This window comes from Gopherus flavomarginatus, chromosome 3, assembly GCF_025201925.1.
Source record: "Gopherus flavomarginatus isolate rGopFla2 chromosome 3, rGopFla2.mat.asm, whole genome shotgun sequence".
Taxonomy (NCBI): domain Eukaryota; kingdom Metazoa; phylum Chordata; order Testudines; family Testudinidae; genus Gopherus; species Gopherus flavomarginatus.
Window position 1 is genome coordinate 172779875 of NC_066619.1, and position 21618 is coordinate 172801492.

Consider the following 21618-nt stretch of genomic DNA (forward strand, 5'->3'; position numbering starts at 1 on the left):
TCCCACTCCAAATTGATTCCTGACTGACCGGTAGCTGTCTGGCGTTGCAAGCTTCCAGAGGGCTATTGCCACTCGCTTCTCCACTGTGAGGGCTGCTCTCATCCTGGTATTATGGCGTTTCAGGACAGGGGAAAGCAAGTCATAAAGTTCAAAGAAAGTGCTCTTATGCATGCGAAAGTTCCGCAGCCACGGCGAATCATCCCACACCTGCAAAACTATGCGGTCCCACCAGTCTGTGCTTGTTTCCCGGGCACAAAATCGGCGAGCAATGGGTAGAACCTCCCCCATTACCATCAGGAGCTCCAAAGAGCGGGGGCCCGCGGTTAGGGAGAAATCAGTCTCCAGGTCCTCATCACTCTCGTCGCTGCGCTGCCGTAGCTCCCTCCTCCTCTCCTGCGTTTGCAGTTCATGGTTCACCATAGACAGCACGAGAATGCGTGAGCTGTTTACAACGTCCACGATCGCGGTACTGATCAGAGCAGGGTCCATGCTTGCTGTGCTATGGCGTTTGCTCTCAGTTCACCCAGTAAAAAACGCGCGAAATGGCTGTCTGCTGCTTTCAGGAAGGGAGGGGGTGAGGCTGTACCCAGAACCACCCACGACAGTGATTTTTGCCCCATCAGGCACTGGGGTAGTAACCCATAATTCCAAGGGTCAGGGAAGACTGCAGGAACTATGGGATAGGTACCCACAGTGCAACGCTCCGGAAATCGATGGTAGCCGGGGACCATGGACGGACACCACCGAAGTAAGGTGCCCTAGTGTGGACGCATAAAATCGATTTTATAAAACCTGTTTTATAAAATCGATTTTAATAATTTCGATTTTACTCTGTAGTGACAAACAAACACTCTTAAAGACACATTCGAATCTAACATGTCTAATCTAACAGCACAATTCAGATAAAGAACTTTTAGTCATGGAAAGAGATCCTCAATTTTGTTGTAGGTGTTACAGTACAATTGAAATAGGCTGCCAAATCTGCCTATACTGCTCCTATTCTATAGTAATATACCCTATATTTTCACTGTAGGCATTTTGACCAAGAATGAGACAGAACAGAAAAAAAGATGCTTTGGGGTAAAATTTTCAAGAGTACCTAAGTGACTTAGGTGCCTAACTCCCATTGATGTTTGGTGCCTAGTGGAATCTTCAACAGTACCTAGGCATCTGGCTGTATCTTTAGATGTTTAAATGCCTTTTAAAATCTTCCCTAAGTCCCATTTTCAAAATTGACAAAAGCACTTAGGAGTCCAAGTCTCTTTGACTTTTAATGAGTTAGACTAGTAAGTACCTAGGTCACTTTTGAAAATGGGATAATGGACTGATTTTAAAAAGCATGCAAGCACCTAAAGGTACAGATATGTGCTTTTGAAAATTTCACTAGGCACCTATCTGCATCTTTAAGTGCCTATATACATTTATAAATCTGGCCCTTAGCTCTTTTGTTAATTTTATCCTTTATCTTGCTAATAACAAAGAGTTCTTGAGTTTCTATGGAGGAGTGAATATTTCAAAGATATAGTTATGACAAACTATCAGTCATGTCTGTGAAAGGAATGGGAATATGATAGCTAAACATATTAAGCTGAATAACCATTTTGTCCCAGTATCGTTTAAAAATATGGTTGACCTCCTATTAGTTTGTCTTACTCTTTGGATGAAGAGGAAGAGGAAGCTAGAGGCAGTTGCATAGTGGATATGAGATACATAATAATATTGGAGCAAATCAACATATTCATGAGTATGTTTGAGGATGATGGACTTGGCGAGGTATTGTTCAGTGGATATTTACAAGTTCACAAGCTTCTCCCTGCATTTTTGTGAACATCTGATATGTTGCGTGAACAGCTAAGGGCAATAATTTAGCTGAATTACACTGTTTGTAGAAGGGAGAAAAAATAATTATTTCATTTTTCCTAGGTATTTCTACTGTACTTTTCAAACTGAATTTTTCTGTGAGAGAAAATTTGAACATTATTGTTCATATTTGCATGATTAAAATGCCCTGTGGAAAACCTCATCTTTTTTTATCACACAAATATATCTGTGTTTTATACCATAAGAATGGTAGATGAAAATCCAAAACTGTTATTTAATTTGCCACTCCTGACTGTTGTAAAAGGAAGAAAAATAGTAGAGCAACATTAGCTATCATGATTTTTTTAGAAGAAAACTAAAGATCAGCAGCTTTAAATTATTTCTCACTCATTTGTGACCTCTAGTGGAGGACATACCATTACAGATTTCATATCAGTGTAAATGCCAGTATGTAGGGACAGATCACATTTTTTTTGTTTCTTTCTCTCTTCCTCCGCCTTCCCCCCCTCCTCTCCGTGTTGTATTTTTTAAATGGCCCAAAATTTTCAGTTAGAGGGTGGTTGAACCTAAGTGGCACCGTAACTCTCTCTCTGATACCATAGAAACCCTTATGTGCCCTTCCATATTTGGGACTGGACTGCTTGGTTTTTGGGCAGTGTGATTGGCTGTAGAGAAATGGGCCCAAGGGCAAAACATTTTCTGTGGCATCATCCACATCCAAAATCACACAGATTTCCCCACATGAGTTTTGGTCCATTACTTTCTGAGTCCATTCTTTCGTGTATCCATTCACGATCTTAAAACAGTCCTTGAATAGTATAAATAGACCTTTTTATTTGGATTAATCCAATCAGTCTTGCTTTGGCACCTTTTTCTATTACATTCACTGTTACCAGTGATTTGTGATATTTTATGAATCTTTACCCACTTTCCAACAATTGAACAACTGGGGTATGCCTTATAGACCCTGATCACCAGTGACACTCTTTTACCAACCTCCCTCGTTCAAAAAAGAAAAATGGGGACATTTTATAATGAAAGGCAGGGTGGTAGAAAAGAGCATTTACCTCTCTGTGATCCTTTCCTGTTTTCCCCTTGTCTTAACCTCTCCCACTTCAATCTAGTTATTGTGGAGCCATTTCTCCCTGTCTCCCTAGTTCCTCTAAGGGGCTGGGGGCCCCAGTGCACCTGTAACTGATTACCTGCTACCCAACTGGTCTTAAGGGAGGGCACCTGGGCCTTATAAAGGGGGAGAGAGTGGCTGGGGAAGGATGGCTACTCACTTACTTCTCTCAACCCAGACAGAAAGTAGCAGCTGCATCCTAAGGTGACATATACTTAGTCAATGTGGGGATTATTGAAATCCCTCATTATTATTGCGTTTTCTGTTTTTGTAGCTTTTCTAATATCAATGAAAATTTCACAATCATCATCATCTTGGTCACGTGATCAGTACATTCCTAGTGCTATACTCTTATTGTTCAAGTACAGAATTGTATCTGTAGAGATTCTATGGTACAGTTTGATTCATTTAAGGTTTTTGCTATATTTGACTCTATGCTTTCTTTCACCTACAGTGCCACTCCCTCACCAGTATGACCTACTCTGTCATTTCTATATTTTTAGCACCTGGGTATGTATTACTGTGTCCCATTGATTATCATTGTTCCAAGCTGCTGTGATACCTACTATATCAATATTATCATTTAATACTAAGGCAGTCAGGCTCACCCATCTTAATATTTAGAGATCTAGTATTGGTATACAAGTACTTATAAAATTTGTGAATATTTAGTTGTCTGCTTTCATCTGATGTAACTAAATGGAACTCTTTCCTTTGACTATTTCTCTTCAGTTTCTACCTTTATCAGTTTCTATCCTATCCTCTTTACTAGGATATAGACAGAGTATCCTCTCTAACAAATCCTCCCCTAAAGGATGTCTCTGTCCAAACCTCGTGCTCCTTCACAACTGTCAGCTTTCCTCTAGCTCTTAGTTTTAAAAACTCCCCTATAAATGTTTTATTTTACATGCCAGCAATCTGGTTCCTTTTGGTTTAGATGGAGCCCATCCTTCCTGTATAGGCTTCTCCTTTCCCAAATGGTTCCTCAGTTCCTAATAAACTTAAATCCCTCCTCCCAACACCACTGTCTCATCCATGTATTGAGACCCTGCAGTTCTGCCTAACTGTGGACTCTGCATGTGGAACTGGAAGCATTTCAGAGAATACTACCATGGAGGTCCTACACTTTGTATGGGAAGGTAGCAGGGCTGCTACTAGTAGCTCACGCTCTTGTACCAGATAAGAAGTGGCTGCAGAGCTTCTTTTACAGACAAATACACCAGAGAGGTTTCCATAAGAGCCTTTAATGTACTGCAGGCTGTAGCTATTACCAACTCAGGTATTTTATATATGGGGTCATCTATTGGCTGAACAGTATAATACAGTCTGGTATTCCATTACAAGGCATTTTCCCTATAAAAACACTTTACAGATGAAGGGAATTAGGGATATTGTTAAAATGAAAGCCTTACTTCATACTGTATATTTCATATGCTTGAATTGTTTGTTTCTCTATTAAATGATAAATTGTAACTTGCTTAGTTCCATGGCAAGCAGAAGTCTCGGTACTTGTATGCACAAACAATGTTTAACTGTTTAGTGTTGCATAGTGACAGGATCATGTTAACAACTTTTACTCTCTGGGCTCATTTCTTCTATTGAAATTAACACAACATATCTCCAATTGTGCACGTGATTAAAGCAGGTTGTGCTTTTAGTCAACATTGAGATTTGCAATCCTGCATTTTTCTTTAACAAATCTTTTTGCATGTATTTTAAAAAAACTCTTTTGAATTTCTAGCTTTCTTCCCCCCCCTTTTCCTCCCCCCAGGCTTTTAGCTATAGTAGTTTATGATTTCTAGGAATGACCCTACTTATTGAGCTCTAGTTTAGGAATCCTGGGTCATATACTAAATCCTATTGTTTTCCCACTCTAAGCAAGGCGGTGGGCCTTCCTGTGGTGGGGTGGGGATGAGTCATGGGTTGGAAGAAGTTAGATTAGCTCCCTGTAATGTTATTTGGTTTATTTTTGATGGGTGTTTGGAAACCTTTTCTTTAATAAGCTGCCCCAACATGAAAGGAGTCTAGTAACCCTGTGCGCACGGACTCTGGGGGATGGGACAGCTCACATGCAAGCCAGTGCAGTTAATGTTCAACGTGTGCGTGGAGAGAGAAGGAGAGAGCTCCAAGAGGTAAGATCTCTACTACTTACCTCCTGATTGTGATCTCAGTCCTGATCCGGCTGCTGTGGTCTGAGTTCCTCCTGTGCTTCCTGACTTCCCTGAACACAGTGCCATGTCTGGATCTAACCTCCCAGGGTCAAGGCAGAAAACCAGATTTTGATCTGTAAAGTACAAACACCTCCATATATTATACCTTAGGGGAAAATGGGTCTCAGCTTCACACCCTCACAAACCTCCGAGTTATATCTATATTTATCTACTTACCCCATATTTAATAAACCACTTTCTAGCTTGTTTAATTTGTTCCTTATTAATCTTTCACAGTAAAAACAGCAGGTGACAGATCCTGATGCAGGGATAATCTGTGCCTATGTCTTCTTTAGCAGGGGTCTTTTAATATTTTTCTAAATTACCCCATTACACCCCGGAAGGGAGAAGGTTTAGGGCTAGGCTGTAACTTCAGGTGTGTTACATCATTATTTCCAGGACATTGTCACCTCCTATGAAATCATAACTAGAGCTGGGAGAAATTTTTCAAGATAATATCTTACATGCCAAAAAATGAAGTTTTGGGTCAAGTCCATTGAATTGTTTTGACCAAAACGTTGAAATGTTTTGAAATGTTTCATCATCAATTTCTTAACTCTCTGTCATGGGGCAGCTGCTGTATGGGGAGTTTGAGCTCAGTCTGCCTGTGACTGCCTTATTAAGATCCCACCTAGGGTAATTGACTGTTCCAGATGCCTGACTAGTAAACAATCACCTGGACCTATAAAGGTTACCCAAGTTTAGTCAGAGGGGAACTCCAAAGGGTCTGCATTGGCTCTTCTGTCACTAAATGAGACCCTCCACAAGGAGTGCTCTGTAGCATCTAATGGTCTATTTGGATGTTTTGAGATGCTGAGTGAGGAGAAAAAATCAAGTAAGGACTCACCTTCAATACCATGCCTGCCCAATCTCTTTTGATGTTTAGTAGGGACAACTTATTACTTCCTGTATGTCATCTGCTCCTTTCAGGGTCAACCTCTTCCTGCTTTGTGGTGCCACTACCTCTTGCATGTCCACTGCTCATCCTAAAGAGTTGGTTGCTCCTCTCTGTACATCTGTCACTCTTTCCAACTCTACTCCCCTGCATCAGCTGCTCACTTGCTCCTTCTACAGCTCAACATCTTTAAACAGAAAGCTGCTCTCACAGGGTATACTGACTTTGGGTCACTACCAAATATAGTTGGAATATTTGAACTACCAATCTAGAGGCAAAGGGTTCTGCATTCCTATTGCCAACCCCCTGAATGTAGCTCTCTTGTGAGTTTTTAATTATCCCCTAATCTCAACCAGTCCCAGGGCCACCCTTGCATGTTTGTAAAGCCCAATGACATTTCCGGGAACATAACTGCTAGGGGAATAAGAGATAATGTGGGTGAGGTAATATCTTCTGTCCAATAAAAGTTATAACCTTATTACCAAGAAGCTGGTCCAATAAAATATATTGCCTCACCCACCTTGTCTCTCTAATATCCTGGGACCGACATGGCTACAACTATATTGCGTACAACAATGGGAATAAGAGTCAAGAGGCTGTGACGGTGCTGCCCGTGGGAGCCAGTTGAGGTCACTCAATCAAGGTGAGCTGCAAACCAAACGGGGCAAACAAACCCCAGAAGCTGGTGGTTGTTCCAATACTTAGATTTACCACACCAGCACAGAACAGCTTCTATAGTAACTCACTGGTCACTTAGAAGTCCAAACAACGCAGTTCCCTTAAAGTACCCAGCCTCAGGCCTCCATCCAGATACATCTGTCAAACATATGATGATGATTACTGAAAATCTTATCTCATCATATAAAAGAAAAGGTTCTTGCAATCCCAAAGGATTAGTCACTTACTCAGGTTCAATTAGAACGTAGATCTTACCCAAAATACATGCTATATCCAATTCTTATTAACTAAGCTGAAGTGTATTAAAAAAGAAGAGAGAGAGAGTGTTGGTTAAAAGATCAATATACCTACAGACTTGTATTCAATTCTTGAGGTTCAGATGCTTAGCAGAGGTGAGCTTGTAGCTGCCAAAAGTCCTCTTAGAAACAGTCCATAGGTTATAGTCCAATTTCCATATTCAGGGTGGCTCCAGTCAATGACTGGGGATCTCAATCCTTGCAGCTTAAGGTTTCCCCCTCTTGAAACCCAAAGCAGATCTGAGATGAAGTAGGATCATGTCCCAGGGTTCTTATACATTTCCAGCAGCTTTTCGGCCTGAGAAAACAATAGGCTTAACTCCTTCTCCCAAACATCCTGGCAATTAGCACAGAGTAATTTATCCATTAAACAGCTCAGATAGAGATTACCACAACCTTCAAAGAGACACATAGACAATAATACTATTTCACTCAAGTATCATCATAAATGTTAATATTCCTTTTTTGATCTTTGAATTAAAACTATAGCAATAGACAAGACTTGTTTGCTTACATCACAAGACCTGAACAAACATCTACCCTTGAGATGTCTAACAATGCAGACTTGTATTTCAAAGCTCTATTCATTTACATACCTTCCTAACCAGTCCTTAAGGTTCACCCATGGGTCAGGTCAGTCTGAGTTAATTAACTTTTTCTGGCCCTGTCACCTTCCAATGAAATATTATATTACACTCTTAACATCACAGAGGCATAAAGAAGGGTTTGAGATATCCCAGAATACGTATCCTGCTTTAAATTCACACTCTATCTTATTTCAAAGTAACTTTCATGTGTGGGCAAGCTCCAAAACCTGACATCCTGTCATAGTAAATGGCTTCAGTCAGCCATCTTGCATTTGTGATGGGGACCCACCTCTTATACACATTGAGAGCCCACTGGCTAATGGTATAATGATGCTCCACTGTATTTGAATGCCACATGGCACAAAGCAGGCATCTTTCTTCTGGCCTAGTGTATTTTAGAGCTATAACTTATTCTATCATTACAGCTGTAAAACATCTGGAGTTAAAATTCTGCATGTGTCTGAGTTTCTAATTTTACAGACAGATCCCTGTGTCCAGACACCCTTTCATTAGCTATGGAGTTAATCTTTATTCTCTTCTAATCATGGTTGGTTCCATTGTTGGAGCATAGTTGGTTCACCGCCTGTTTCAATAAAAAAAGGAAGATGGTTGTGTCGAGTCTTTCTTGTCTTTCTTTCAAGCACCCTTCACCTAATGTGATGGTCTTTGGTGTTTACATGAAGCCAGAGTGGGATGCTCTTCTTTACTAGCTCAAATCTTTTACCTGGACTTTCTCATTCTCAAGAGTGACTCTCAACAGTTAACCCAATGGTGAGTTTACAGGGAAGCAATGTCATCATAAGACAATGTCATAGGGTTGTCAACTTTCTAAGTGCACAAAACCTAATATCCTTGCCCTGCCCCTTCTCCAAAGCCACACCCTGCTCACTCCATCCCCCTTCCCTCCGTCACTCCCTCTTCCCCACCCTCACTCACTCGTTCATTTGCACTAGGCTGGGGAGGGTCCCTTTTCAACTGGGTGTTCCAGTTGAAAACTGGACACCATGACAAAGAAGGGGGAGAGGTTTCAGAGCTGGGAGAAAGGGGTGAGGTGGGAAAGAGAAAGTCTTAAGTTGAAGGTTGGGCAGAAAGAAGTGTTTTGAGCCTGGAGTGTTTTAAAACTAAGGAGGAAAGAGACTTTTGAGTTTGATAAGGCTGAATGTGAGGGTTGACTGTGGGAGGCGAGGGTATGGTAGGAAATGGATGCTGAGGATGTAGGATCCGAGGGAGCAGAGGCAACTTGGGGGAAGATCTGAGCTGGGATCGGAATCAGTTGGGTTGGCAGGGATGAGTGTAGGTGGATGAAGATTAGTGTGGATGAATTTGTGGTATATTGAGGAGAATTGGCATGATAATAGCTAGATTGGAGGGGGAGATGTTGGGAGAAGGAGAGAACAGTGAAAGGATCACAGGGATAAATGCTGGTGTCTTTCCTTTATAGTAGAGCATCCCCACTTTCCATTCTGAGAGGGGGAATGTGATAAGAATTTGTGACCCTGGCAGGCCACCTGCCAGTTTTTGCCAAGGCTGCAAGGCAGGCATTAGCTAAGAACTGAGAAGTTCATAGGTGGAGACCAGACCAATTCACTTATGCATTAAAACAATAGGATTTAGCTCAAAATAGGTATTAGTCTCATAAGAATGCTTTTAGTGTTTAAACTCTATAGAATGTTGCTGCATGCTTTTGCAATGTCTATATTTCATGCTAAAGAAAATATGTAAGTTTTGCTTTATAACTTTGAAAATGTTTGCTGTGAACTCAGATGAGAAGATTGTTTTATTTCCTTCATTCAGCCTCCAAGTCCATAGGTAGCGCTTCCTTGCACATAGTATTTCCAAGGTGCAATAGGGCCATTAACCAATCCTTTGTATTGAGATGTTCCTTGATGGCCCATTTTATTTTGATAGTTCTAAACAGACAGGTACTGAGTAGTGTGTAGGGGAGAAAGTTACAGGAAAGTTTTCCATCTCTTTGCTGTTTGAACTCTCACAGGGCCAGAGACACTAAACGGAAGACAGATATTCCCTGGGGTTACCCTGGGTCAGTCTGAAAGACATTTTGAATTGACAGATCACGACAGTTCTGTCACCCTTAGGATTTAGATTGCAACGCATTTGTGGGTATGTTTGCTTGTTTTAACCTGTAAATAATGCTTTTATTTATTTTTCCTAGTTAATAAACTGTAGTTTATTACAGGATTGGCTATAGGCGCTGTCTTTGGTGTAAAATGTAGGTATCAATTGATCTGGGGTAAGTGACTGGTCTCTTGGGGCTGGAAACAATCAGAATAGGTTATGATTTTTGGTGTAAGTGACCAAGTCCAGTTTGCCTGGGTGGCAAGATAGTCTGGAGAGTCTAAGGGGACTGTTTGTGGCTCGATGGTAAGACTGTTACAGTGATTCGGAGTTCACATTTGTTACTGACTTGGTGAAATCTAATTACAGAACACACCAACAGTTTGGGGTGTCTGCCCTATTTTTGATGGTCTGCCCTGAGGTAGATACTGACAGTTGTGAGCCACTCCAGACAGCATGACAGTGAACAGGCAGCATTTTTCTTCCTACTTTGCCAACTTCCTTGGTCCTTCACCAAAACCCTTCTCCCATGATTCCTTGTCTTAGTTCCTGATTTTACACTGTGAAAAGCTAGCCAATCCCCAAAGGTGGGGAGGGGGACAGATGCCACTCATTGATTCTCCCTCTGTAAAGAGAGAACTGAATTCATGTCTCCCATACTCTAGGCTTTTCCCTGAACCACTAAACTGCCTTTCTCAGATTTTACTTTTGCCAAGAACAGAGAACTCTCCTTCTAACATGAATTGATTCAGAATAACTCTGTTCAAGCTAATAAAGTTTCTCTATTTCTGATATACACTGATTAGCATCTGGCCAGCTTGATTTTTTCATGTCATGTCATGATGGAATAATTCCAATTAATTTATATATAATGTAAAAAGAAATTAAGTTTGTAAGGCCTTTAAATTAACATATCCCCAGAGAAAAATGCATAAGTACTGATAGTAAGCTACAAGCCCCAACCTTTCTAGCACAGACACCCAGCCCATGTTATGTTCTGGTAACTTCATCCACTTGAATAAAGTTTATCTTGGGTGTTACACTGAGAAATGGTTGTTTGATATTTTGCAAAATCTCCCCCCTCCCCCGTTTAACAAATAAATATTGTTCCATAAGAGAAGATTCAGAAAATTAATTAAACAAGGTTCTCATTGCTGCATTTCCTCTACCGATTCTTTCTAAAGCAAAGGATTTGCAAAGCTGCAGAAGGCATTGCTCTATAAATTGACAGACCCAATGGATCTTCAAGAAAATTGGTTCCTAATTTTGTGAATCCTGAGGCCTACCTGTTTATGTTGCTCTGTGCAAACTGGCATCATGACTCTAGCATATGCTGGTATTGGATATCGAGCAGGTGCTCTGGAGGGATCTCTGGGGGAGTTAATGTTTTCAGCAACATTACCTTCATGATGGATTTCTAGTCAGAAACTGGCAATGTCCTGAAGGGAGCCTGCTGCAGAGTATGACTATTGCTTGGCTTCAACATTTTCCACTCATCTGGAATTCTGTGGAGTTTGGGTAGCACAGACTTGCCTAGGATTATGGCAAAGCTAACCAACAAATTTGGGGGAATATGCAAGGGCCCACTGAAAAATAAAAGTATAGATGTATTCCTGGACCCTCATCTTGGAATGTGGCTGGGTGGAGGGCCGGAGGTTTGGCTGAGAATCGCAACTTGGTCTGAAAATTTGCAGGATGTTCTTTCCCTGTAAGCTGTGGGTTTTTTTCAAGTGTGTGTACAGAAGCACCACCTAACTAGATTCCTCTTATGGCTCCAATTTCTATGTAGTTTTGAGAACTAATTGAAGAACAAACTTCAAATGCACAAACCCTCAACTTCCCCATCCAAACAGCCTCTATTTCTCAGTAGGGGTTTTACAAACCGTAAAATGATCTGCATATGAGGGTATAGTTGGATAACCTAAAAAATCACTTTTGCTAACTGACAGATTGCTGTGATAAAATAGCAGTGGACATGTGCAACTGTCTTGTTTTTCTTTTTATAAGTTTCATTTTTGTCAGTTAAAGATGTTCCCAAGAGGGGCTGCTGCTGATTCTTCAATCTTAGTGAATAGGGAAAAAAACTCTTCAATTAGTTACATAAGGCTTTTTCCAAACGTCAGAATGGTTTCCTATACAAAGGTGTGTATTCCTTTGCAATTCATTGTTCATTTTAATTCATCCTGCTCAACCAATATTACAACGGTAGAATTAATAAAAGAAAATTTCAGAAATCTTGTAAAGTGGAACATATACCAAAACTCTTCAGAAATCTTGTAAAGTAAGACATATACCAAAACTCACTTTTCAAAGGGAAGCTAGATTATGACACTGAGAGATAGATTCCAGCACTTTCTGGGCTTTGAAAGACCTGATGTTGTCTTGAGAAAGATGACTGATTAAATCCTCATGGCTCTAATCCTGTGTTACACTAGTGACCACCAAGGGAGAGAGATTATATTGTGATGAAAACTAGCTCTAATATTTTGCTTCCCAGCAGCATAATCCATTTGGAAAACTTATTTGCATAAATTTTATAACCATTTAATATTTCTAATGAGCTCAGCCAGTATTTTATTCATTCTAAAAATTAAGAGTGAGCCCCCTATAATTTTCCTGGATAAAGAGTGTTTTTAAAAATCATCCTATATTTCTGTGGTATATCCATTTATAGCATGAGATCTTAAACAGTTTTTAACTGTTGACAACTTCACAGAATGATGGTGTGACCAAGGTCCTAGTGGGGGCCAGCTGTGATCATTCAGTTAGGGTGAACTGCAAAGAATGGGGCAGACAAACCCCCAAAAGCTAGTGGATAGTCCAATACTTAGATTCACCAAACCAGCATAAAACAGCTTCTTTATTACCTTACTGGTTAGTCAGACGTCCGCAGTTCCCTTAAAATGATCCAGCCTCAGGCCTCTATCCAGGTACCCAGGTCAAATATGATGAAATTTTTTGTAAACCTTATTTCATCATATAAAAGAAAAGGTTCTACCAATCCCAAAGGCTCAGACACATTACCTCTCAGGTTAATGAATGTTTCAGATCTTACCCAAATACACGATACAGCCAATTCTTATTAACTAAACAAAAATTTATTAAAAAACAAAAGAGAGAGAAAGAGTGTGGTTGAAAGATCAATATACATACAGACATGAGTTCAATTCATTGAGGTTCAGATTCACAGCAGAGCTGGTGAGCGTTGTAGTTGCAAAGAATTCCTTTAGAATTCAGGTCATAGGTCATAGTCCAATGCCAAAATCTCATAATCAGCGTGTACCAGCATAACTGGGACCTCAGTCTTGTGACTCAAACTTCCCCTGATGAATTCTAAGCAGATCTGAGATGACAGAATCAGGACCCAAGGATCTTTTATACAATTTCTTTGACAAGTTGGGGGGCGGGGAACAAAAGTTAGTTAGGATGACTTTGAAGGAGGTCCATCACTGGTACTTAGCTATATGAATTAACATAAGGCCATTTGCTTTTTACTCCACCATACATTGTCCACCCTACTCATACATCTATAAATACACAAAAACACAAACATTATCTCCCCACATGTCTTTTGAGGGTTATTTATTTTGCAGGATGTTTAACCCTTTCAAGCCATGCATCACAGATGGCCAGTAGTTAAGGCGTGAGACTAAAATTGGGCTGCACTGAACTAGTCAGGCCAGCAGAAACTCACTACTGGATACTAGTGAGGCTCTTGCCCTCTTACATTGGGATGCTGTTAGGATCACAGAATGTTACTTTATTTCAATTTAAAAAATTTGGATTACTTCGGATATTATGAAGATGGGAGCCGCATCAGTACCTAACTGGAACAGGATTTTCCAGGCACTAAAACTCTACATAAACTTGTGCTGAAACTGCGTTATCAGGAACTATTTAAATATAATCTGTACTTTGATTTCTGCTAGTGTTGCTGATTGTCTGCTATGTGGGGTAATCTAAATCTCTCTTTCACTTTCTCCCCTCATATATGTTTTCTTGGTTTGTTTTCTCTAAGGCAGTGTTACTTGTATGGCCAGGATAGCTTGTATCTATAATCCCCATTTAAAACTCTTCAGGTCTTATGGCTCTCCCCAAAACCACATTGTTTATGCAAGTTTCCTTGCCACAAGTGTTGGTGAGGTACTTGTAAATCCCTTGCCTTCATCTGCCTGCTCAGTTACTACTATGCTTTCATCTTTCTTATCACTCTTAGACGGTACCTTAAGCTATCCTGGCTATACAAGTAGCACTGCGTCAGAGAAAACCAAGAAAACACCAAGAAAACCATCCTTGAAATAAATTCCTTGACCCATAGAATCATAGAATATTAAGGCGGAAAAGCCCTCAGGAGGTCATCTAGTTCAATCCCCTGTTCAAAGCAGGACCAACACCAACTAAATCATCCCAGCCAGGGCTTTGTCAAGTCGAGCCTTAAAAACCTCTAAGGATGGAGATTCCACCACCTCCCAAGGTAACCCATTCCAGTGCTTCACCACCCTCCTAGTGAAATAGTGTTTCCTAATATCCAACCTAGACCTCCCCCACTGCATCTTGAGTCCATTGCTTCTCATTCTGTCATCTGCCACCATTGAGAACAGCCTAGCTCCATCCTCTTTGGAACCCCCCTTCAGGTAGCTGAAGGCTGCTATCAAATCCCCTCTCACTCTACTCTTCTGCAGACTAAATAACCCTAGTTCCCTCAGCCTCTCCTCACAAGTCGTGTACCCCAGCCCCATATCATTTGGGTTGCCCTCAGCTGGACTCTCTCCAGTTTGTTCACATCCCTTCTGTAGTGGGGGGATCAAACTAGACACAATACTCCAGGTGTGGCCACGCCAGTGCCGAACAGAGGAGAATGATCACTTCCCTCGATCTGCTGGAAATGCTCCTACTAATACAGCCCAATATGCTGTTGGCCTTTTTGGCAACAAGGGCACACTGCTGATTCATATCTTCTCATCCACTGTAATCCCCAGGTGCTATTCTGCAGAACTGAACTGACTTAGCTAGTCGGTCCCCAGACTGCAGCAGTGCATGGGATTTTTCCTTCCTAAGAGCAGGACTCTGCACTTGTCCTTGTTGAACCTCATCAGATTTCTTTTGGCCCAATCCTCCAATTTATCTAGGTCACTCTGGACCCTACCCCTACCCTCCAGCATATGTACCTCTCCCCTAGCTTAGTGTCATATGCGAACTTGCTGAGGGTGCAATTAATCCCATCACCCAGATCATTAATAAAGATGATGAACAAAACTGACCCCAGGAACAACCCTTGGGGCACTCCGCTTGATACTGGCTGCAAACTAGACATAGAGCTGTTGATCACTACCCATTGAGCCTGACAATCTAGCTAGCTTTCTATCCCAATCCATACTTCTTTAACTTGCTGGCAAGAATACTGTAAACCTGATCATAAAAGGCAATATATAGGAGGGAGAGAGAGAGAGATTAGATAGAGTGGACAATCAGCAACACTAGCAGATTTTATTAGTGCAGAAATCAAAGTACAGATTATTTAAACAGGTCTTGATAGCCCGGTTTCAGTACAAGTTTATGTAGTGTTTTAGTGCCTGGAAGGTCCTGTTGTGAGGTACTTATATGGCTCCCATCTTCATGATATGATATCTGAGCATCTCCAAAGTATTTAAAATAGAAATAAAGTAGCATTCTCTGATTCTAACAGCATCCTAATGCAAGAGGGCAAGGATCTCCCTGGTACCGGGTAGGGAGTTTCCACTGGCCTGACAAATTCAGCATACCCCAATTCTAGTCTCATGTCTCCACTATGGGCCATCATTCTCTGAAGACATCAACAGTTAAAAGTTGTTTAATAATCTCATACTATAAATGGATATACCATAGAGATTTGGGATAATTTATGGTTTATTGTAATAAATGTTAAATCCAGTGTCTCTGTTCAGTCCATGATTTTTGGTGTCCAGAGACATTGCATTTATGGTTTATTACAACAATCTGTAACCTACTAACCCCTACTTTTTGACCTTTGACTTTACATAAGAATGGCCATACTGGGTCAGACCAAAGGTCCATCTAGCCCAGTATCCTGTGGCCAATGCCAGGTCACCCACGGGGAATGAACAGAACAGGTAATCATCAAGTGATCCATCCCCTCGCCCATTCCCAGCTTCTGGCAAAGAGAGGCTAGGGACAACATTCCTGCCCATCCTGGCTAATGGACCTATCCTCCATGAACTTATCTAGTACTTTTTTGAACCCTGTTATAGTCTTGGTCTTCACAACATCATCTGGCAAGGAGTTCCATAGGTTGACTGTGCATTGTATGAGAAAATACTTTTTTGTTTTAAATCTGCTGCCTATTAATTTCATTTGGTGACTGCCTAGTTCTTGTGTTATGAGAAGGAATAAATAACACTTCTTTATTTACTTTCTTCACACCAGTCATGATTTTATAGACCTCTATCATATCCCTCCTTAGTTGTCTCTTCTGCAACCTGAAAAGTCCCAGTCTTATTAATCTCTCCTCATACGGAAACTGTTCCATACCCCTAATCATTTTTGTTGCCTTTTTCTGAACCTTTTCCAATTCCAATATATCTTTTTTGAGTTGGAGCAACCACATCTGCACACAGCATTTAAGATTTGGGCCTACCATGGATTTATATAGAGGCAATATGATACTTTCTGTCCTATTATCTATCCCTTTCTTAATGATTCTAACGTTCTGTTTGCTTTTTTGACTGCCGCTGCACATTGAGTGGATGTTTTCAGAGAACTAGCCACAATGACTCCAAAATCTCTTTCTTGAGTAGTAACAGCTAATTTAGACCCCATCATTTTATGTGTATAGCTGGGATTATGTTTTCCAATGTACATTTATCAACACTGAATTTCATCTGCCATTTTGTTGCCCAGTCACTCAGTTTTGTAAGAGATGTAACTGTAGAGGTGTTAATGGGCCACTCTGCCTTGAATTGTCCCTTACAATGGGTGCTACCTACTTATGCTACACAACCTGTTCCACTTTGCATTTTACTGTGATGCTGGGAGTTCCTTTCCCAGACCTGAAGAAGAACTCTGTGCAGCTCAAAAGCTTGTCTTTCTCACCAACAGAAGTTGGCCCAATAAAAAAATATTACCTAACCCACCTTGTATCTCTAGTAAACTAATTAAGTAAGTCTAGGCTCTAAAATGTGTGTTATATTTTTATTTTATATGTAATAATTTGTTCTCAATAATTCTTATCTTTTGAAGCTCTGCTCTTTGTTAAATAAACTTTTGCTTTTTTCACTATCAACATATTAAAATGATGTGTGTTAAGCAGAGCTGTGATCTGAGGTGTAACTGGCAAACTGAGGGGTACTATTCCTTGGGAGCAGCAAATCTGTGAATTCTGAGAGGGTTCAGGAGACCAAGGACTGGACACTCCAAGGCAGAGGTCGGCAACCTTTCAGAAGTGGTGTGCTGAATCTTAATTTATTCACTCTTATTTAAGGTTTCAAGTGCCAGTAATACATTTTAACGTTTTTAGAAGGTCTCTTTCTATAAGTCTATAATATATAATTAAACTATTGTTGTATGTAAAGTAAATAAGATTTTTAAAATGTTTGAGAGGCTTTATTTAAAATTAAATTAAAATGCAGAGCCCCCTAGACTGGTGGCCAGGACCTGAGCAGTGTGAGTGCCACTGAAAAGCAGCTCTGTCATAAACAGATAGCTAAGGGTTAACGTCTCTTTCACCTGGAAATAAGTATCTGAAGCACCTGACCAGAGGGCCAATCAGGAAACAGGATTTTTTCAACTCTGGGTGGAGGGAATTTTGTGAGTGAGTCCTTTGTTCTTGTCTTCTGCCTGTATGCTCTCTCGGATGAGAAGTGATTTCTGTTTCCTGCTTTCTAATCTTCTGTTTCCCCAGTTGTAAGTACCAAAGATCAGATAGGGATTTATATGTTCTTTTGTATTTACATGTTTATAGTTGCTGGAGTGCTTTGAATTGTATTCTTTTTTTGAAATAAGGCTGTTTATTCATATTTCTTTTAAGCAATTGACCCTGTATTTGTCACCTTAATACAGAGAGACCATTTTTATGTACTTTTTCTTTCTTTTTATATAAAGCTTTATTTTTAAGACCTGTTGGAGTTTTTCTTTAGTGGGGGAACTCCAGGGAATTGAGTCTGTACTCACCAGGGAATTGGTGGGAGGAAGAAGTCAGGAGGAAATCTGTGTGTGTTAGATTTACTAGCCTGACTTTGCATTCCCTCTGGGTGAAGAGGGAAGTAATTCTGTTTTCCAGGACTGGGAACGGGGAGGGTGGAGTCCCTCTGTTTAGATTCACAGAGCTTGCTTCGGTGTCTCTCTCCAGGAACACCTGGGGGGGGGGAGGGAAAAGGTTTATTTCCCTTTGTTGTGAGACTCAAGGGATTTGGGTCTTGGGGTCCCCAGGGAAGGTTTTTGGGGGGACCAGAGTGCCCCAAAACACTCTAATTTTTTGGGTGGTGGCAGCTTACCAGGTCCAAGCTGGTAACTAAGCTTGGAAGTTTCCATGCTAACCCCCATATTTTGGACGCTAAGGTCCAAATCTGGGACTAGGTTATTGACAAGCTCGCATGCCGCCTTTGGCACCCGTGCCTTAGGTTGCCTATCCCTGCGCCAGTGGGTTGCTCAGAGGTCTCCAGGGTTGGAGCATGGTTATTGCTAACTTGCAGAGGGACAGCAGAGCTTCTGTAGGTCAAGAGAAAAGTGTTTGCATTGCTCATGGCCAGCGGAATCAGGTTGCTGACCCATGGCAGGCAAAGGCAAGGCTTTCTCATGCTACGGGCAGCTGGTAGCGAGGCACCTCACAACCCTGGGTACGCCGTGGAAGCATCACAGCATGCAACTGAAAATAAACAGAAAATCTCAAACAAAAATTAAGCTGAATATAGTAGCTAGACTTACAGTGTGGGAAACAGTTAACTAGGCCTGACCTAATTTAACCTAGTGGTAAAATAGAAGGACATTTTTTAAGTTTTAGTTCTGCAGCTGGATGTTCTTTCTCTGTTAATCTATGGAAGACTTTGTGAGATGACTCATTTATCCAAGGACTGTGACTGTCAATCTCCATCATGGTCAGTGTGTCCCTAGGTAACAAGGGATCATCTGTTTATAGTTCTTGGAAAGCTTCCACCTACACCATACCAAGTGTTAAGTTCTTCATTAGCAGGCTGAATGTTACCTTATCATTCACTTCAGACCTCAATGCACAACTACAATAAATGTATTTCCTAATTCCATAAATTCATTAATACTGACTTGCTAATTGTTTGTTTATTTCTGACTTGCTAATAATTTATCTGGGCACATTTCCAACAATTTTCCCATTTCAAAGAACTCTCAAACTTTTGTAAGTGATTTAAACTTTAGATGACTACATAAACCTAGCAAGTTGATACCTCTGAGAAGGTATCTTTCTAACTTGTGGTTGTGAGTGAAACATTCTCCTTAGAACAGGGCCTTTGTCAGATAACATACAATGTACAGACATCTGTAAAATGTCTAATGTATATAGTAAATATAATACATATCAGTGATTCAAAATACAGATTGTCACTATCATTTCTCTTACATTTAGCACAAGTGATAAAGCAGTTGCTTAGGGACCTGTGAGTTCTCTCTTTCCAACTTCCATTAAGAAAAGATTCCTAGAATATAAAATAACAGAAAAGCAGGGATCCAATGGGATCTTGACTTCAGTAAGATCAGGCACTTTGAGAGTATAATATTATCATTGGAACACTTCAGGGATTGCTTTTATTTTAATGTTCTTTTTGTTATGTTTTTGCTTTTCTTCATTCCCTGTTTTGTGCGTTCCCTTGGCCACAGCACTCCCTCTTCACCTGTTTGCAGTGGTGGCCAGCTATAGCTGGGCGCATGCATCGTTCTAATTGGTGCACAAATTACATAAGCTGGACCTCTGATTATAGGCATCAGTGAATTCACTGCCCTCAGATTCTCTATAACCCCAGCTTTTAATGGTATGTCAGTTGATATCATGAATAAACATTTTAAGATGCATTTTTAAAACATTTTTCTTCTTTTGGGCACAATCAAAATAGGGCTGATTTTGTAAATCAGTCTTAAGAGGCAAATTTATGTGTTACAAATTCCTAACATTGCATTGGCACAATGCATTGCAAAGTGATGGTGGTATATTAAAATATCATCCTATCAGGATATAGCTTGCTGTCATTCTACAACCTGACAATGTAGCAGAATCACACATTGTGCCACAACAAAATGATGTCACAATGCACTGTGAGGTGTCACAATGTAATGTGACAATGGTGCAATGTGTCGTGACAAGTTTTCATCATGTTATGATGTAACATGGTGATGATGTGAAGCAATGTGTGTCAAAAAATCCTTGATGTGGTGTGACAATGTTGTGGTTCAACAGTCGGTGTTACGGCAACATATCTTCACTTCCCCTTTCTGCCTCTGGTTCCCTTCCCAGATTTGTCTTATCTATTTTGATTGTACATAGCTCAGTGCAGGCCTTGTCTCTTACTGGGTGCATGGACAGGGCCTTGATGGTTGTTGGCAGTACCGCAATACAACTTGAACAACTAAATCATTAAGCTGTGATGCTGTATGCTGATGGGGAGTGCTTCACTGAGCTGGCACCCCATGCCCTGGTCCCAGTCTGGGGCCATGGTCACACCTGAGGCCAGGGGCTTGGGAGGACAAGGGGGCTGCTCCCTATGCAGGGATTTCTAGGCAGCCCCCCCAAGCCAGGCTGCTTTGGGGGGAGCTGGAAGGACCCAGCCAGCTGCCCCGAGGATGTGCACGAGGCTGGGCCTGGGCTACCAGTAGCACATCAACCACCCATCGCACTCCCTCCCTCTGCCCCCGGGCCTGGCGCCTCCCACCGCCTCCCCCCTGCCCGGCTCTAGGAGACAAAAGAGCAAACGGTCGCGGGGCTAGAGCGGCAACACCGGAAGAGCCCAAACCCATCCCTGCCCTTCCCTTTCGTGTGTGTGTGCGTGGTACAGCCGGCTTCTCGCGCGTCATAACCGAGTGGCGCGCGCGCGCGCTCTCTTCCCTGTGCGTAGCGGGAAGCTGGGGCGCGGGCAGCTGCTCCTCCTATAGGTCCCTTCTGCCGTCCTTGCGATTCGGCGCGTGCCCGCCCCGCCCTCCCGCAGCTGGCGCTCGCGCACGAGCAACTGATATCTCAGCGCGAGCCGGCAGCATTCGAAGAGTCTCTTCTCCGCCACTCACCCCGTTTGGAAGCCCTCCCCCCCCTCGCTCCGCGCGCGCCCTTCTCCTGGCGATGGAGCGGCCTGGGACTCAGAGCAAGAAAGTCAAGCTGAGCAACGCGGTGCAAAGCTGGGTGAGCGGCTTGGGGAGCTGCATCGGTAGCGCAGGGGCGGGGGGAGGAGGGCGAGAAATTGGGAAACTGGTGGCTCTCTGCCTGTGCTGATGTGGCATTGCTCGGCTGCAGACCGGGTTGCTAGCTCGAGAGAGGCAGCAGCCTGTGTCCCCGGCTCGCGGTCCCCATTGCACGGGCTGGGTCTGCAGTTTGCAAAAGGTGAGGGGCGGCGAGGGAGGATGTGCGTGCCGTTTGCACACGGGTGTGTGTGTGTGTTTCGAGCGACGGTGACTTGAATCCTTGGCACTTGGATGGGTTAGGGTGTGGCGGTGCAATCGGATTGTAAATGCCTCATTGAAACGTCAGGATCTCCCTACCCAGAGAATGTAAATGTTTCCTTAAAATGAACATACCCGTGAAAGCCTGCCTCCCCCAGGCGAATGAGTCTGGGTACCAGCGCATCTCTTCATTCACTGGGGCTCTGCCTTCAGGGGCCGTTCTTTATGTTTTGAAAGTTGGGCTCCGGGTGAAAGGTAGGAAGGGGGGTTTGCACAGGGAAAAATGCAGATTTCAGGCTTTCACTCCTGTCTTTTGCACCTTGGT

At 42.0% G+C, this 21618-nt stretch overlaps 1 protein-coding gene across 2 annotated transcripts in view; it reads left to right on the forward strand.

The window, feature by feature from the left end:
* Positions 1 to 20824: 20824 nt before the first annotated feature.
* Positions 20825 to 21618, forward strand: part of PAPSS1 (3'-phosphoadenosine 5'-phosphosulfate synthase 1) — a 73392-nt gene continuing 72598 nt past the window's right edge. Inside the window, exon 1 of one of the 2 annotated variants that reach the window (XM_050944513.1) lies at positions 20825 to 21036. In XM_050944513.1, the coding sequence (XP_050800470.1) occupies positions 20977 to 21036 (60 nt within the window). In that variant the 5' untranslated portion in view covers positions 20825 to 20976. Of the gene's footprint in view, positions 21037 to 21125; positions 21235 to 21618 lie in introns of those variants that run through there. The other variant, XM_050944514.1, reaches the window with a different exon arrangement.